A 19846-nucleotide genomic window follows, 5' to 3' on the forward strand; every position below is an offset into this window, starting at 1 on the left:
TTGTTATGAAGATGAGATGAGATAGTATGTATAAAGTACTCTGAAAAGTCTATAGTTCTTTAAGCTATTATTATTATTACTAACTATAGTTAGTAATCTATTTAGGTGCCCAGACAAATGTGGGTTTAGTTTACAAGTTACAACAAAGTGGCACCTAAAAATATTAAGCTGAGAATGAGAAAATGGATTCAAGACTTTGCTCTCATACTCAGTAGTCTAATCTCTAAATTGGAAATAATTTTATCTCCCCCTTGCTGCCTCAAAGGCTTATAGTAAGGATGATTGGTTACAAATAAGAAAAGTCCTGAAAAGTGTCTATGAGACCAAATCACTATTGATCAGAGAAATGCAAATTAAGACAACTCTGAGATACCACTACATACCTGTCAGATTGGCTAAGATGACAGGAAAAAATAATGATGAATGTTGGGAGGGGATGTGAGAAAACTGGGACACTAATGCATTGTTGGTGGAGTTATGAACGAATCCAGCCATTCTGGAGAGCAATCTGGAATTATGCCCAAAAAGTTATCAAACTGCGCATACCCTTTGACCCAGCAGTGCTACTACTGGGCTTATACCCCAAAGAGGTACTAAAGAAGGGAAAGGGACCTGTATGTGCCAAAATGTTTGTGGCAGCCCTGTTTGTAGTGGCTAGAAACTGGAAAATGAAAGGATGTCCATCAATTGGAGAATGGCTGAGTAAACTGTGGTATATGAATGTTATGGAATATTATTGTTCTCTAAGGAATGACCAGCAGGATGAATACAGAGAGGACTGGCGAGACTTACATGAACTGATGCTGAGTGAAATGAGCAGAACCAGGAGATCATTATACACTTCAACAACAATACTTTATGAGGATGTATTTTGATGGAAGTGGATTTCTTTGACAAAGAGAAGATTTAACTCAGTTTCAATTGATCAATGATGGACAGAAGCAGCTATACCCAAAAAAAGAACACTGGGAAATGAATGTGGACTACTTGCATTTTTGTTTTTTTTCCCAGGTTATTTCTACCTTCTGAATCCAGTTCTCCCTGTGCAACAAGAAAACTATTTGGTTCTGAACACATATATTGTATCTAGGATATACTGTAACCTATTTAACATGTAAAGGACTGCTTGCCATGTCGGGGAGGGAGGGAGGGGAAAAATCGGAACAGAAGTGAGTGCAAGGGATAATGTTGTAAAAAATTACTCTGGCATGGGTTCTGTCAATAAAAAGTTATAATTATTTTTTTAAAAAGAAAGAAAACAAGCAAGAAAGAAAGTATCTATGAGAGTTGAATTTGTTCTCTCTATGGTTGAAAGACAAATGACTTATCTAAGATCACATAGATAGCAGATAGCAGAGCCAGAAGTTTCTTTATTGGGAGTTCCCTATGTAAGTGGGGAAAGGATAAGTGAGCCTTGGATGAAGCAATCCCTGGAAGAAGCTGGGAGCTGTTTCTGGAAAGGTATGAAAATGTGTGATAGAAGTACTTGGCCCCCCAGTTTGGAGCCTGTGTAAACCTTTTGTAACTGGTCCTGATCTACTAACCATTAATGAAGAGACAGACTGCCATCATTGACTGACCAAAGTAAGTTGGTCTCTCTTCAGTGGCTATGTTCAAATGAGGAGGCTAGGAGGGACCATGGGGTCCCTAGTCTTTATTTCTCCACCAGGGCCATGTGGCCTTTTGTCTTAGAGGTGGACATAATGTGCTTGAAAAGGTCAGAATAAAGCTGGAGGTCACACTGAGAATTCTGGGAAGACAGATTGGAAAGAGATAAGTCTGCAGCAGGCCAGGAGCAGCAGAGGTAACAGGCCCATTCTTCTATCAGCTGGGCCCCACTGGGAAATGTTGTGTAGAAACTCTGCTGTGTGTGAGCCCTCTCTCCCTAGAGCTTGTGGTAGAGGGGAATGTTCTTGCCATGTCCTTGCAGTAAATAGCTCTTTATAAAAACTAATTAATGTTGATTGATTAAATGGAACTGGGGGAGCTCCTATTGTGGGAGGGAACACGCCAGAATGGGGAGGGGGAAGAGTTTCAAGACAATAGCATAAGAGAAGGATCACCCCAACCTCTTAGGGACATCCCTCCCACCTCCTCCATCTGGGGGAGAGTTGCAGCCAGTCTTTCTCTGGAACCCCATCTGCTGGGATGAGCATGTGGGTTGGGAAAGGAAGGCCAGAGGCTTTTACATCCAAACCAATGGAAATCACAAATCTGGTGTAGCAGGAAAAAAAAAATCACAATACCCCAAATCCTCTAACATGCAGTGAAATGGAAGGGATGGGACTTGGGAATTACTTTTTACCTGGTCTCCTGCAATTGAATAATGCCCTGAAGCCGTCAAGGGTACAGTTCTATTGCCTGCAAGGGCTCACTCCAGCCAAGCATTCTTGGCACATTGCTTTTTGTCATTGGAGAATGCCTGAGCAAGCCACCAAATAAGGCCCCAGAACTCCTTGGCAATCGAGAGCTAGAGCTTCCAGGATGGTGCAAATGAGGAACGTGCAGAACAGATTGGTGACTCCGGCAGGAGATCTCTTCCTGGACACCAGGAGGTGGAGACCTGGATCTGTCTGCTTTTTCTCTCTCAGGATGCAACTGTGTCCATATAATAAGAAGCTATTTCCATCATGTTTGCATCGGAACTTTTCCAAGACCATCTGGTATTCAAAGGTGCACTGATGCCCTCCCAAACCACAAGCTACAAACCTGATAAAAACACATTTATCATCTCCTTTCTCTTTCTCTGAAGGCATGCCTTCTACCCCCAATGATCCCCTCTCCCCTTTTTTTTGCTGTGTTTCATTTGGCTCTCCCATCAGTGATTTCTGATATAATATACTCTCTCTGCCTCCCCCAGAATTGAATTTGTAGTAACAACAAAGAAAAACAGTTAGACAAAAACTACTTATAAAGGGACCACATCTGATAAGGTATTCCACATTCTGCTCTGGGAGTCCTCCACCAGTGGGCCAAAAGGACAGAGGTATGTCTCATCTCTTTTTTGAGACAAAGATTAATGAATAGAGGTACTCGGGGTTTAACTTCCTTTCATGCACATCATTGTTGAATACAGTTCCTTCCACTTCTGCATATGTTCCTCTGACTCTTTTCATATACAGTAGCCCACATTTCCCCAAATTCCCACCCTCACATTTCATTATGTTACAATCACCCTCTCTTACACTCCCAGTACCACCATTTGCCCAGCCGTTCTCCAGTGGATGAACACTCACTTCGCTTCCTGGTCTTTTGCACATTCCCGGGGATGCATTTCCCTTATGAAAAGGGTTCTGTCAGCACAGAAATGAAAGAAAACCATTCATTGATAATCCAAGAGAGGCAGGTGCTGGAGGTGGGGCAAGAGAACTCAGGTTCATGGCTACTTAGCAGCTGTGCAGGCAAACCATTTTATCTCTCCAGGGCTATGTTCCATCATCTGTAAAGCCAGGAGCTCAGACTGGAAGGGTCTCTAAGGTCTCTTCTAGTTCCCAGTCTGTGATCCTGGGCTTCACCAGCATAAGAATGGAAAGAACTGGTCTCAGACCCTGGACAAGTGTTCTCAGGTAGCTTACCTTTGCTTTGTCACAGGCCAAGAAGAGTTGTAAAAACTTTTGTCTTAACATGTCACGTTTCACTATTTCCAAGAGGTCATCTGCACTCTGGCAGAAGTGCTTCAAGAAGTCCGCAAACATTTCACTTGATAAGTCCTTGACAACAGGAAAGATCTCCTATCAAGGGAAAGAGAAGAATGGATTGATTTAAAGCCACAATCTCCCCTAGGAATCCATATTTATTATTTTTTATTATAGTTTTTTATTTACAAGATATATGCTTGGGCAATTTCTCAGCATCGACCCTTGCAAAACCTTCTGTTCCAACTTTTCCCCTCCTTCCCCCCACCTCCTCCCCAGATGGCAGGTAGACCAATACATATTAAATATGTTAAAGTACAAGTTAAATACAATGTATGTTTACATATCCATACAGTTATTTTACTGTACAAGAAAAATCAGACTTAGAAATAAAGTAAAAATAACCTGAGAAGGAAAACAAAAATATAAGTGGCAAAAACAGGAGTGGAAATGCTAGGAGTGGTTCACACTCATTTCCCAAAGTTCTTTCGCTGGGTGTATATGGTTCTCTTCATTATTGAACAATTGGAACTTATTTGGATCCTCTCATTATTGGAGAAAGCCATGTCCATCAGAATTGATAATCATATAGTATTGTTGTTGAAGTATATAATGATCTCCTGATCCTGCTCACTTCACTCAGCATCAGTTCATGTAAGTCTCTCCAGGCCTCTCTGAAATCATCCTGCTGGTCATTTCTTACAGAGCAATAATATAGGAATTCATATTTAGAGTCATCTAGTCGAACCTGGAGCAGTAAGGAAACTGAAGCACAGAGAGTTGAGGGACTTGCCCTCATCACTTGAAGGGCAGAATCAGAATTTGATTTAGGATGCTCCTGAGAAGACCCCCCCCCCCAAAAAAAAAAACAGAAATTGGAGGGCTATAAGAGTATTTCTCTGAACCAATTCACAGTCAAGTTAATGTTGCCCTGGAGGAGGCTCCCACACTCCCAGGCTTCCATACTCCCTCTTATAACTAGTCTACCAGGGAGGCAATGTGTTGAGATGACTGGAAGCATTGTCTAACTTTAAGCAAAAAATTTAATCTTGTTGAGCCTCAGTTTTATAAACTGTCACATAAAACTTAGAGTCATAGATCAGAGCAGGAAGGTCATCTAGTCACATCCCCTCATTACTGAGATGTGGAACGTGGGGCCCACAAACCATAGTGACTTCCTAAGGTCATCCAGCTAGCAAGTGTCGGAATCAGCATTTGAACTAGAATCTTCTAGTTATTATAGCTGAGCCATGACTCTTTCACTTCCTTGTATTCCTTGGAAGCAGAGGAAGTGACTGAAAACCCCCTGGTCATCCTTTCTCCTCTCAGGATCTTGAGATTCTACCATCAACAAACAATCATTTCAGAAGAACTGAGCATTTTCTACCTTCTTGCCAGGTCCAACCATTGAGAGTTGGAAAAGAGATGTAACTTAATCCAACCTTCTCTCCCTCATTTTACAGACTTAACTGAGGACCACAGAGGATCTTGATGACTTGCTCAGGGCTACCCAAGTGGTAATTGAGAGAGAGGAATTGAACCCGGACCCTTAGTCCCTGAATCCAGCTTCTCTTCCATAAGACCAGTCTATCTCATTGCCAAGGAAAGCATTTTCTAGCAGTGGATATTTTTGGCTGAGCCCTCTGAAGCTGATGTGAGAAAAAATGATTGATTTACAGGAATCGTCTTGTTTCATTTTCATCGTTTGAGAAATGACCCCAAAGCCACTTGACAGTAGGGATGCTAGTAAAAAGAAGATTTATTTTAAACTCTCTTCTTAGAGACTCTTTAATGCTTCGGATCTATAGCCTATGGATTCTATGAACAAGAACAGCCCTGCTCTCCAAATGTGGGCTGGATGACATCAGTAACATCCACTGCCAGAAAGAACCACAGTCCCTAAGCCTGAGAAGAATGATTGGGACTGTTTCCCGGAGTGTGCTTCTGAAAAGGAAAACTGACAGCATTCAGGGGCTTTGTACTTCTCCTGGCCTTCCTATGGCTGAGCAATTGAGATCCTAAGTCTGAATATGAGCCTGGAACTTCATTTGGGCCTTAGCCTCAGTTTCCTTATTGGCAAAGTGGAAATAATCCTACTCTAGTTTTTCCAAGAGGTTCTGACCTGTGAATTCATCAATGTACAAACAATAAGTAAAAGTAAAAAAATGATGTAAAACAATTTTAGTTAAAACTTTCTCTTAGCTATTCCCAGTTTCAATCTGCTGCTACTACTACTACTACTACTACCTACTATTATTACTACTACTACTACTACTACTACTATTACTACTACTACTTCTACTACTACTACTACTACTACTACTACTACTTCTACTATTAGCTGTGGGACCCTGATTTAATCTCTTTCTGCCTGTTTTTTCCATCTGTGAAAGGGAGACAATAATACCAAATACTTCCCAAGACTATTTTGAGGCTATAATTTGTGAATATTTGCAAAGCATTTTGAAACTCTTAAAGCACTACAGAAATGCAAATTATTATTATTAAAAGCAGCCATTTTGCTGATGGCTACTACATTTCATTTAGAAAAAACACTATTCCATATATATAGTACAAACACAGGTCTATGTATTGCTCCCAGCCCAGGTCTTTATGCCTATGATCATGCCTAGAATGTGGTCTATCTCTTCATGGGGTGGGCGGGCAGGGGGGAGGGGGAGAGATTCCCCTTCAAAGCTGAACTCAAATGCTGCCCCCAAATGCTGCATCCTTCCCCTTCCTCCTTGAGTTAGAACACTGCCCTCCTCCCAATTGCTTCATGTTGATTAGTGTGTGATTTTGCATTTAATCCTCTGTTCTTATCCTCTTTAATAGAATGGAAGATGGCTGAGAGCAGAAACTTTTTTTTTTTTTTTGCTTTTCCATCCCTTGCCTTCATTGCTGGCACATGGGTGCTTCTCAATGTCCTCCTCACCTTAGCCTCATAGAATCCCTTACTTCCTACTGAGTCTCGTACCCCAAGATCTAAACAAAGTCCTTCCTGATCCCTCCAATTTCACCTATCCTTGCTTCCCAATCACCTCATTAAAATGTTCTCCATATACTGGGCAGCCAGGTGGTACAGTGACAGAGTGGCGGGCTTGAGGTCAGGAAGACTCAGCTTCCTGGGTTCAAATGTGGCCTCAGACATTGACTGTGTGACCCTGAGTAAGTCACTTAACTCTGTTTGCCTTAGTTTCCTCTTTTGTAAAATGAGTTAGAGAAGGAAATGGCAGTTTCTTTGCTAAATAAACCCCAAATAGGGGGTTCTCTCTCTCCCCCTTTAGAACTTTCTCCCCATTAGAAACTAAACTCCTTGAAGCCAGGACTTGGTTCATTTTGTAGCTGTATCCCCAGAATCTGGCACATGGTACAGAGTAGCTAATCTCTGGTTTGATTAGAATTGAACTGGACTGAATCCAATTTCTTTTTTAATCATGATTCGACATCAGCATCCATCTCCACCAGCCATCTGTTAGAAAACTAAACTGAGTTAAACACATTGACCTCTGTGGATTAGATGTGACTTGGGGAAATTCTCCTTTCTTGTGTGGGTTTTTTGTGTTTACTTTTTGCTTTGAAAATCAATGTGCTGAGAATAGCAAGTGCCTGAGCGCCATAGGGAAAGCCCTCTGCTTTCTTGGCAGTTGGTGGTTCTTTAATTGTAAATATGCTAGAGGTTTGAGGAGGTGAGAGAAGTAATATAGGGAAGCAAGGCAGACGGTGAAACTCTCTATCTTGGGTGCTGACTCCCAGGATGCCTCTATAAGATCCAGAGGCAAACTAGAGATTTTAAGGCTGTCTGAAAACAGGGGATAACAGAATATTGAATTATGTGTGCATTAATGCTCTGCATTCTATATGACCCTGGAGAAATTGTGTATTAATATAGCAGTGAGGGGGAAAAATCATTTTCACAGGCTTCCATGCCTTCATCAGGAAAGCGGTTTTCTTTTTTTAAATGAGTATCAAGAAGCTAATAATAGTCAACAAAGGAGCCATATATACTTAATCATTCAAATAGAAAAAACACTTGGTGATAAATACAATTAATTAAACAGAAAAGCCTTATTAGCCAGCAATAATAAAGTAGAGGACCTTGACATTTGCTGATTTCAGTCCTTCCCAGAAAATAAGTTTAATGCTATCCCACTGTAGACAAGCCCCAGCTTTTATATAGAAAGGAAGGAAGGAACAGAGAGACAAGGAAGGGAAGGGAGGGAGGAGGGAAAGAAGGAAGGAAGAAGAAGAGGAGAGAAGGAAGAGAGGGAGGGAAGAAAGAAAAGGAATCAGTCTTTGGAACTCATAGCTTCAAGGCTCATCTCTAATGCTTACTATTTCAAAGAACTTTTCCTGAATCCCCAATGAAAAACGTCTTAAAATATTATGATCCAGGCATTGTATTAAGGGAAGATAAACACAAAAAATGAGAAAAGCCCCTGCCCTCAAGGTGCTTACATTCAAATAGGAGGATACAGACAAATACAGGGGAATTAGAGAAAAGTTTTGGTCTAGGGAGTCAATTAGGTAGTCATATGTCAAGCCCTTTCAAGAAACATGGATAGTATTATTTTGATTATTGTTCTTAAAGAAAGAAATATGAGAGGAATAGTGGTAAGGGTAGGTACGGGAGCAAGTGTGGGACAACCAGAAGAATGACAAGATGGTTTTCTGGGTAGAAAGTGGAATCATTTTGTATCACATGTTTTCCACATTCATTTATTTCTAAATATGGTGTATCGCTCCCTAGTAGAATGTAAGCTTTTTAAGGTCAAGGACTGCCTCATTTTTGTTTTTTCCATTGCCAGAGCTCAACAGAGCACCTGGCACACAGTAAGTCTTTAACAAATTCTTGATGTTTTCTATATGTTGTACAAAGTCATCGACATTAAAGGGGAGGCTACATGTAACAATGAAAAAAATATGGAATGGGTTTAATGATAGTACATTGTGTCTCTTTTGGCTCTAATGTATTTAGTTTTTATGAGGGATAAATATATCTCTAGAACTTAGCACAGTACCTGGCACATAGTAGGTGCTTAATAAATGGTGACTGACTTAGAGTTTCTTCTTAAAGCTGTCTGCTCAAAAATAGAAGCCAGTGAACTAAATTCTTTTTGTGCCACAAAGAAACTGAAATCTTAGCCTACCATTTAATAAAAAATCATTCTCTAGATTCATGTTAGCTATGGTGATTTTTCTTTAATTAAATGCAGCAATTTTACATAAAAATGAAAATAATAAACATTTTGAGTTAACAACCACCAAAAACCCTTCTAAAATGAACACCTAAAACATGTTTCCCTGCAAAGCATGCCCACACAAGAGGTATCCCAAACTCCCATATTTATTTGATAGTTGAGTTTATTCTGTTCTTAATTACCTTAAGAGCACTCCATTGCATAACTAAAAAAAATAGTGTTCTCTGTAGATCTATTCTACACATTCCAAGGTTTATCACTATAAACTTTAACTCTTGGGGAGAAAATAAGAAACAAAAAATGTTTCTGTATAAATTATGTTTCTTAAAAAGCCACACAAAGGAGTTAATAATTCATGGTAAGATTATAGATTTGGAGCAGGAAGTTAACTTAAAGGTCATTTTACAAATGAGGAAAACTGAGGCTTGTAGAAATAAGTAACTTGCCCAAAGTCACACAGTTAATAAAAGTCTGTCTAGGGCAGGATTCAAACTCAGGTCTTCTGGATTCCAAGCTCATGAGGCTATCCTAATTATGCCCTCGGCTGTTTCTCAGTTTCATTCTTTTCAGTTTGACAAGCAGAAGGATGGAGTGATAGCCTCCTATTACACAGTTGAATGGAATCCTCCACTTATATCTGAAATATCATGACTGGACAAAAATCAATGCTTACAGATAGTTGGGCCACTGATGGGCAGGACTCTGGCTACTCAGAACTTTTTTTGACGTTTCCTCTCTTGTTTTGACTCTTCAGAGATGGTAGTTGGGCTCCAGGAGTATTAGTTGGGCCATTTCCAGGTTAGTTCACACCCTCTAAGCCTCAGTTTCCTCCTTTGTAAAATGTGGAGACTGGATTTGACCACTAAGGTCCTTTCCAAGTCTACATCTATAATCCTATGGAGGAGGGACTTTAGAACAAACTGGTTTCAGGTGAACGGGAGAAGTCACACCACACCTTTGTCTTTTCATTTGAGTCTGACAGATTAAATTGCCTTTCCCAAGAAATGTGAGAGCATGGAGGGATGAAGACAGCTTTGTTGACAGCAGGCGAGGTAACAAGAGACTCTGTCTCCACATGGGGATCATTTTCCCACTGCTTCTACATTCTCCCTGGGTTCTCCTCTGCCTTCCCATCCATTCAGCTCTACAGCAGAACTGGGAAAGATTGGTGTGTTATTTGAAATTGTTATTGTAATTTCTAGGTAAATTAATGGGTTACATCATTGTCAGGGGAATGTGAGGAAGGCCTCCCACACGTCAGAAATACACTCTGTGGGGAATTTGGATAAGTGGATAAATGAATAAGGCACTGAACTAATGGTAAAAAATTAATAATTTTTTAAAAAAAGATCTGGGTTCAAATACTATCTCAGATACTTATAAATTTTCTGTCCTTGTCAAGAGACTAGTCAGTTAATCTTCCTAATCCTGTTTCCTCATCTGTAAAACAAAGAGACTAGACTGGACAGCTTCTAGACTGGACTGAAGTGATCATCCTGATCTGGGCAAGGGTTGTACCAGATGGTCAATCATGGATTGGTGGTGGTCTGCATCACCAGGGAACTTCTGAATCAGTGAAATCTCAGACCCATTTCATTTGTGTGCTTGAGTGCTGAGTCCCTTCTTTCCAGCTTCCTGTTTCACCTTTACATAGGATAGAGGTCCATACAATAAAATACCCATTTAACTGAAGGATCTCAGTCTTTTAAGAGAAAGGAAGCAAGGACAAAATGAGTTTCAACAGCTTCACTTAGAAAGTTTCTGTTGTTCAGAAATATTGGTAAAAGAAGAGTTGCTACCAAAAGCCTGTGTGTGTGTGTGTGTGTGTGTGTGTGTGTGTGTGTGTGTGTGTGTTTAAAATGCCGAAATGGATACGATTCCTCATTAAAACCCAGAATTTTGCTGAAAACTCCCAATGTTCCATAGTGAGTAAACCCACACTTACCTAGCTTAAGTGACTGAATTAATTTGGTCATCTTATTTAGTACATTTGTTGGCATAGAAATCGTTCCTGACTGGAACCAAAATTTCCATGTAAGTTGGTTGTTCAGATACTATCTTTTGACATTAAGGAGAAAGAGGAAGGGAATAAGTGTTTATTAAGCACCTATTATGTGTCAGGCATTGTGCTTGTATATTTTACTGTGTACCATATTTTATAAATACTTTCTTATTTTCTCCAATAAAGCAGGGGTAAAAGAGAGATACATTTGGTTCTATGAGAACCACTGGAAGAGGAGAGAAAAGAGAAGGGAATGGTTTTTGTAGACTGAGAAACTGACACACAAAAATGGCAATGATAGAAAACCTACATTTTTTTATGTATCTTCTTTCACTTATTCTTCTAAAACACACATGTAAATTCCAAGATGTTCTAGCTATGAACACTGAAATTCTTATTTAATCTTCCCATAGTTCTTGACAGTTCTTTGATTCATAGTTTTATCAATTATAAACTTCAAAACTTTTAAAACAATCACATGTAAATTAGTTGATGGACCACAATCTCATGCAGCTTTCATTGCATTTTCATTAATCATTACTCTGCTTTCAAGCAGGACTAAATACAGTCACCCAAGGGGCAATTCTCCATGGCAAACTCGCAATAACTAGTCTTACCTTAATATTTTATCTGAAAGGCTGTTTCTTCAGAAGTGGACTTTATTTGTTTTCCTTATGCAAATATTATATCTGCCCCTTTCAATAATCAACTGTGTACATATGATAGGGACAGAACCAAACACTTAGTATCACTTATGTAGAAATGGAAGTGAGCTCAAAAGCCACCTGGTCAGTCCAAGCTCAACAAGATGAAGGGAGGGAAACTGAGACCTCAGGAAGTAGTGTGATTTATACAAGGTCACAAAAGTCATGAAAATCAGGGGTGGCATTTGAACCCTGATTCTCTATCTCCAGAGGCAATATTCTTTCCACTGTATTGCTGCTCTTCATTCCCCTTATTGCATAATTAATATGGGTATTAACATTTGTGTTAATTGTTCACAATATTGTTCACAAAGGCAATATAAGTAAAATTGACAGAAGGTTTTTATGCAAATGTTGAATTACTTAATTTCTCACCTTTACAAAACCTTCTTCATCTGTCTTATCTTTCATTGATCCTACAAATTCCATTGGATGATAAAGTTCTTCTGGGGGAAAAGAAAGAGAATGACTCTATTAGTTTGGTTGTAATGCATTTTCCACATAGGCTCTAATTTTTAAACCCATTGGTTTCTTCTCATTATTAACCGGTACTAGCAGAAAATATTGCCATTGAACTTGCTATCCAAGACACAAGCAAAAGAAAAATTGCTTTTTGGTTTTAAAGACCTCTGATTTTATGAGTTTAGAGATCCTAGTGAGAAACTTACATCAAGGAAAACCAACTCTTCTCTATAACTTACAGTCTTAGAAAGTTGCCTATGGCACTGAGAAGTTCCCTAAGCTCAAGCAGCCAATATAGATCAGATGTAGAATTCTTTCTGACTCTGAGATCAATTAATTAATTTGATTTTTTAAAAAAGAACCAAATGATCAGCATAAAAATCAAAGAAGGGTGACTGCATTACCAATGAAGAGAAAATGGAAACAATGATCAGGAGTTATTTCACCCAACTACATGTTAATACAACTGACAATCCAAATGAAATCGATGAATATTTACAAAAATATAAATCACCCAGATTAACAGAAGAGGAAATATTTAAAATTAATTTAATATCTTAGAAAAAGAAATTGCAAAAGGTTTAAATGAATTCCCTAAAAAAAAAAATTCTCAGGGCCAGGTAGATTCACAAGTGAATTTTACTAAAGAGTTAAAGAACAATTATATAATATATTAGTGAATCAAAATAAGTAGTGTTTAATAAACCCAAAGACCCAAGCTTTGGGGACAAGAATTCACTATTGGACAAAAATTACTGGGAAAATTGGAAAGCAGTTTGGCAAAAATTAGACATAGATCATTATCTCACATCATATCTCAAGGTAAGATCAAGGTAGGCATATACTTAGGCATATTTTAAGTAAAGCAGTGGAGCATGGAAAATATACTTGTCAGAAAACTGAATAAATGAAGAGCTTATCATCAAACAAGAGTTAGAGAAAACCATGGGAAGCAAAATATTTAATTTTGATAATATGAAATTAAAGATTCTTTTTTTTGTTTGTTTTTGTTATTCTTTTCAAAAACAAAATCAAATGCAGCCAAAATTAGAAAGCAATCAAGAATATGGGACACAAACTTTAGAACAAGTTTCTCTGATAAAAGTCTCATTTTTCAAATATATTTTACTTTTTTTTTTCAATATGGCTAATGTGGAAACATTTTGAATGACTTTACATGTATAATTGACATTATATTACTTGCATTCTCAAAGGGTGTTTAAAGAGTTGTAGAAAGGAAGAGAATTTGGAACTCAAAATGTTTTAAAATAAATAATAAATGATTTTTTAAAAGTACTCATCGTCTCTTTTACATAGCATATAGAATCCATCAGCAAACATTTACTGTGGCTATTAAGTACCAGGTACTGTGCTGGGAGCTGGGGATAAAAAGACATGAACCAGTGCCTGACCTTAAAAAGAGCTCATATGCATATAGTTGGAGAAAGCATGAACATATGCGGTATGTACAAAACACATTTAAATTAGATGAATTAAGTTCCTTTGGCAGGGGAGGCATCAACAGCTGGAGCAACCAAGACCTCACTCGTGCGGGAAATGGAACTTGATTTGAGTCTTGTAGGAAAGTAGGCTTTCTTTACAAGGTTCCCAAGAGAGAAGGAAGTATATTCTTGGCATGGATATTTACTGCAAAGAAGGGAGATTGAATGTGGAAAGAGGAATAACAAAGAAGACTAGTTTGGTTGGACCACAAAGTATATATAATGGAGTACTTAAAAGAGAGAATTCTGCACATCAGTGATTTCTTTTGGCTGCAGAGAAAGAACAGGGCCAGAGTAAGATGGACTTGAACTAGCAAACAGAGGAGGATGTTTTGATCGTAGAAGTCAGGGGAAGCCATGGGTCTTTATTGGCTGGGAATGAGGCTGACATCATCAGGACTAGGAAAATAATTTCTGATTGGAATGAGGAGAGACTTGAAGCAGGAAGACCAATTGGGGAGCCATTGCAAGAGTCCAGGTGAGAGGCACCAAGGGCTTGGACTAAGCTGGTGGCCACATGAGAGCAAGAAAGTAGAAATGACAAGAGTTGGTCATAACTAGATACAAGGGGCGGGCAAAGGCAAGAAGTCCAGGTGAGGGCTGGATATGGAAATTTGGGGGTCATTTGCATAAAGATGAAAATTGAAGCCGTGGAGGTTGCTGAGATCACCAAGAGGCAGTTTAGTTTAGAAAGCCAGAAGAAGAGGGCTCAGGACAGAGCCTGGGGATATGTCACCAATAAGGAACAGGACACAGTCGCTGGTCTGACAAAGAGGAATAAGAAGGCATGAACAAACAGCAGGACAAGAATCAGGAGCAAGCAACGTCAGGGAGGAGATGATAACCAGGAGGAAGTGTTGGCCATGATAACAAAAGCTACAGAGAGACTAAGAAAAATGAAGACTAGAGAAAAGCTCATTGGATTTGGCTACTAAAAAATCATTTTTATCTTGGGCAGAGCAGTTTTACCCAAGTATTTCAGTCAAAAGCCATACTGCAAAAGAGTGTGAAATGATTAAGGTAGACAATACACACAAGCGATTCTAGGAGTTTGACTGAAACCAAGAGAGACAGAGGGGATGGCAGGGTCAAGTGAAGGGTTTTGTTTAAAAGAGATGGGAGAAATTTGAGAATGTTTGTAGACCAGGGAAAGGAGCTGGGGAAAGAGCAAAGTGAAGATTAGAGAAGGGAAGAAAGATCAAAGGCACAGACTCCCAGAGGACACAGATGGAGATGAAGAACTCAAGTAGAAGGGTTAAGGTAAGGAGAAAGACCACCTCATGGTCCTCATAAAGCCAAGAAGGAGTGCAGAGGGATGTTGAGGGGACTTGAGTTGAAGGAGACAAGATGTGGCTAAAAAGGGATAGACACTGTTTCCTCAGTACCATAAGAGGTGAGGTTCTCTTCTAAGTGAGGAGGTGAAGGTCTATTGTAAGTAGCTTGAGAAGAGAAAAGAAGGTTTGGAATAGATATTATGGGGAATCTGATAAAGTCCATCAGAAAAGAGCAAAAGGGTCACCACGCAGCAGTGAGGACCCAGCTGAGATTGTATAGCACACAATCAAGATCAGATGTGGAATTTGTGGTAGGCTCAGATGGTATGGTTTCATGACTCTCTCCAGCAGAAGTTAATAAAAGTGGAAAAGGCAGGCAGCAGAATGTAACCCAGAGTCGGGGTCTGGCAAATCATGACATGCAGCAAGAGGAGAAGGACAGGGTATGCTGGAACCAGCTTGAACCAGCTCAAGAGAGTCAACTGCTATATCTTCAATGTATTTTCCCTTCAGGAGTAAGCAAATGCCATAAATCGGGGACTGATTCTCTGTTTTGTTCATTATCTAGAGTTAAGAAAGTGATGAAGAAAAATATTGCTAATGCTTAAGTTTATTAATAGATATTTACCAGCACAATGCCATATGCATGTTTGTATGTATGTATTGTGTGTGTGCATATGTGTTTATATATAAGGAGAGAGAATGAGATTGTATGGTCGGATGCTTACCATTGCACCCAGATAGCAGAGAATGCAAACTGGCGTCTGAGGTGGAGGGAAGGGCGAGAGGTTTGGTTTAACGCCATGTGGCGGGCCAGAGCTAGGACCCCCAAACGGTAAGAGCTCCAGAAATTAGGCGTCTGATGGGTGAGCACAAAGCGGACTGAGACTGACTGAACTTTACGTACAACCAAAGAGAGCCTGACAAAGCTATTTTGCTGAATAAGTGCAGGTAAGTTGGCAACTACAACTACAGAGCTAATTTATCAAGAATTATACTTGGCTTGGCCAATTCTCATTTTATCCAAGGTAAGTTTTGGCTTGAAGTCCTGGAAAAATTGGTCTATTCTATCATTATTCCAACAAGATTCAGAAATTCTGTTCGCTGAATTGTTTATTCATTTAATTGACTAGAATTGGCCAATTCTAACCACCAGGGGGCATCAAAAGCATTCCTGAAATGGAGGAACCCAATTTCCATTTTCGCTCTCCCATGGCCTTGGCCAAGCAGGTGGCTTGTCTCGACAGGTAGGATGCTACATTCGTCACCTTGGCCTAGGTTGTGGGAAGTTCTTGGGAAGTCCATGAACAGTTTATTTTATTCCAGGAAGGAGGAGACCCCGGACCTGCTGGGGCACTGATCTAATAAGGGAAATGCCACCGGGACTGACTCCCTCTGCTTCCCAAACAATTTTGTTTCCTTCCCACCAAGCCTCGGAAATTCTCTGGAGTAGATTCAGCTCCCCAGGGCTTTGAGTCAACTGAGGCTGGCTCAATTACTGGATCACAGAATTCAGGGTCCCAAGTCCCAGAACCTCCAGCTAGTTGCCCTAGTGGGCAACAGGAAGCTCATCTTTATCTGATCAAGGCTGGGATGGGGTCCATCTTAAAAACAATGTTGAATCTTTAGAGGAATGAATCAATAATGGATGGAGGAGAGAGGCAAGAAAGCCCTGTGTGCAGCGCATTAGCAGCAATTAATTGGCCTTGAAGAAGAGGGCAGTAAAGGGTTTCTGGGTGGGGAGGAAGAATTTGGACAAAATCAAACCCAAGCAGATGGAGAATAAGATGACTAAAGTCAAAACTGAATTCTGGAGGGAGAGACAGGAAGTCATAAGCTGAGTCTATGTGAAAAAGGTCAAAAGAATGAGGAAGTTCTGAAAGGAAGAAACCTCAAAGCCCCTCAAAATGGTCAGTTTGTGTTACTGAAGAATGTATCACTAAGATGCTATCCTTCCTGGCAGTGAAGAGATACTTCCTCCTTCCCCCTCCCTACCCCTTCTTTGAAGCTTCTACTTTATAGCTGTTGATTTAAGATGTCCAAGATAATCATTCCTGGGTAGCTGATAGATATCAGGGATCTTTTCTACCCCCCACCCCCCAACAATGCTGCTTTCAGAATGACTTTATTTGGCAAGTTAGAGTAGGTCCAATTCATTTAATAATGGTAACTGACATATAATGCTTTAAGCTTTGCAAAGTGATTATATAACTATGTATTATGTACACATGTCAGTGGGTGTGTATGTATGAATTCGAAATGTGTGCAAAGAACAGAATGGAAGTGGCCCAAGCTATAATATTGATTAACGTTTATTAGGGATATGGTGGACCCGCTTATAGAAGTTGAAGAGTCAATTGTTAAATTTTCATGTGAGTATGCCTTGGAAAGGCTACAAATCAGGAACTGATTACTACTTTGTTGATATTCTAGATTCAAGAAAATAATAGAGAATATATTAATAATGCACATTAAACTGAAAAACGTGATGTACCTTTTTTGAAGAGATGATTGTTAAACATTTACCAGCAGATTCCCAGTGGATACCCTGGAGATTTGATTGACAAGTACAGACAGACTAGGTCTCAAAACCTAGTGCATGAAAGGGATGAAGGGACTGACAGCCAGTTGCCCTGAGAATCCTGGCAGAGAACAGGTAAGGCAGTATGGTTGACATCCACAGCACCTTTTGATGGTGGTGTGGGGGAATGTTATCAACCTCTGTAACAACATGAACAGTCACAAGTACCAGTTGTCCTAGAGCACCCTTTTAGCTAGATAACTTCTGTGGCACAAGGTGGTGACATAAGCAAAGTCCTCTTTTGGCATAAAAGATAGAAATGAGCAGAGCAAACTGAGTTCTAAGCAAACATTGCTTCCCATAATTATTTACTTACTTACTCCTCTTACTCTTACCCTAGAGACTGGTCTGTTATGGTTTGTCTCCCTCCTGAGGATCAATACTTTTGTTCTCTCTCTTCCTCACCTTCCTGACTCCTCATCTCCTGGTAGGTCTATGCTTCCCTAAATATTGCTGAGGAGTACTGGGAGAGAGGTCTGAGCTTTCCTCATTTTCCCTTCTCTTCCAGCCCTGGAGAATTTGTGTTCACATTCTCAAGTGAATCATGCATACTCTTTCTGTAGAAATAAGGCCCAAGTTCAAGTTTTAGGATTCGCTTGGGAGAGTTACAAGATCATTCATAAAATTAAACAATGACTCAATAGCCCCTGAGGAGATCTTTAACCTCTTCACTAGAATGGCAAGAACCTAGCTCAGCAGAACCAGGAGATCATTATACACTTCGACAATGATATTGTATGAGGATGTATTCTGATGGAAGTTGATTTCTATGACAAAGAGACCTAACTGAGTTTCAATGGATAAATGATGGACAGAAACAGCTACACCCAAAGAAGGAACACTGGGAAACGAATGTGAACTATTTGCATTTTTGATTTTCTTCCCGAGTTATTTTTACCTTCTGAATCCAATTCTCCCTGTGCAACAGGAGAACTGTTCGGTTCTGCAAATATGTATTATATCTAGGATATACTGCAACATATTTAACATATATAGGACTGCTTGCCATCTTGGGGGGGGGGTGGAGGGAGGGAGGGGAAAAATCGAATCATAAGCGAGTGCAAGGGATAATGTTGTAAAAAATTACCCTGGCATGGATTCTGTCAATACAAAGTTATTATTAAATAAAATGAAATTAAAAAAAAAAGAACCTAGGTCAGTAGATAGCAAAATATAAAACCCTTCAGGGTTATCCTTTCATGCACCCTCTGATGTAAAGTAACTACATAGTCATAGACCATGAGAACTAAGTAACTTATAAAAAGCGAACTGAGCTTACAAAATACTATCTGTGCTAGTAGATAGCAAAATATGGGAATTTAGTTTTTTCTGCTTCCTCCTAAACATACAGATGAAAGTGAAAAAGGAAGAGAAAGGCACTGAGGGAGTGACATAGAGAACATCTACTACCCATCAAGTCTTTTCTTCCATTTTGGCTTTTGAAGTCCCATCTACTTTGCACAACGATATTGGTTGCCCCAGGGAGAAACAGGTTGTTTTCCATTCCATTAAACAATATCTGCCCTGCTTCATGGTCTCAAGTTTCCATGACAACTGCCATGCTATTCCCCAGTCATGTTTCTATTCTGTTATCCTCCTTGTCCTCCACCTCTAGAGATCCACCTCAGAAATCCATGGAAGTTTGAAGAAGGACCCATATAAGCCGTATGATTGCTATTTACTCTAGAAAATGCCAAATTTCTCATAATAACCTTTTCTCATCCCAGAATTAGTAATTAACAGGCTTAAGCTATAATAGACTATAGTCTTAACCCTATGTGGAAGACTGTACTGTAATGGTAAATAGGTATACTTCAATAGATCTCATCCCCCTAGTTCAAAAAAAAGGAGCTATGGCTCCCCATCGGCTTTCATTTATCTTCTTATTCCTTTGTTCCTTTTTTGGATAACTAATACAATGACATACTGTCTTTCGGTAGGCTTTAAGAAAGGCAGGCAGCAAAGAAGAACTCAAGTACATTATTGAATGCAAAATGGATGCTTTTAATTATATTAAGTTAAAAGGTTTTTGTACAAACAAAACCAATGCAGACAAGATTAGAAGGGAAGCAATTTTTACATTCAAGATTCTGATAAAGGCCTCATTTATAAAATATATAGGAAATTTACTCAAATTCATAAGAACTGATAAATGATCAAAAATATGAACGGGCAATTTTCAGATGAAGAAATTAAAACCATTTCTAGTCATATGAACAGGTGTTCTAAATCACCATTGAGCAGAGAAATGCAAATTAAGATAACTCTTGAGGTACCACTACAACTTCTCAGATTGGCTAAGATGACAGGAAACGATAATGATAAATGTTGGAGGGGATGTGGGAAAACTGGGACACTGATATGTTGTTGATGGAATTGTGAACTGATTCAACCATTCTGGAGAGCAATTTGGAACTATGCCCAAAGGGGTATCAAACTGTGCATTCCCTTTGATCCAGCAGTGTTTCTACTGGGCCTGTATCCT

General features: G+C 39.5%; 1 protein-coding gene across 1 annotated transcript in view; it reads right to left on the minus strand.

The window, feature by feature from the left end:
* Window positions 1-19846, minus strand: part of EFCAB5 (EF-hand calcium binding domain 5) — a 132834-nt gene that overhangs the window by 56664 nt on the left and 56324 nt on the right. Inside the window, exons 6-7 of the mRNA XM_051992245.1 lie at window positions 11918-11988; window positions 3576-3731 (exon numbers count right to left, since the gene is read on the minus strand). Coding sequence (XP_051848205.1) covers window positions 3576-3731; window positions 11918-11988 — 227 coding nt within the window. The remainder of the gene's footprint in view (window positions 1-3575; window positions 3732-11917; window positions 11989-19846) is intronic.

This window comes from Antechinus flavipes, chromosome 4, assembly GCF_016432865.1.
Source record: "Antechinus flavipes isolate AdamAnt ecotype Samford, QLD, Australia chromosome 4, AdamAnt_v2, whole genome shotgun sequence".
Classification (NCBI taxonomy): domain Eukaryota; kingdom Metazoa; phylum Chordata; class Mammalia; order Dasyuromorphia; family Dasyuridae; genus Antechinus; species Antechinus flavipes.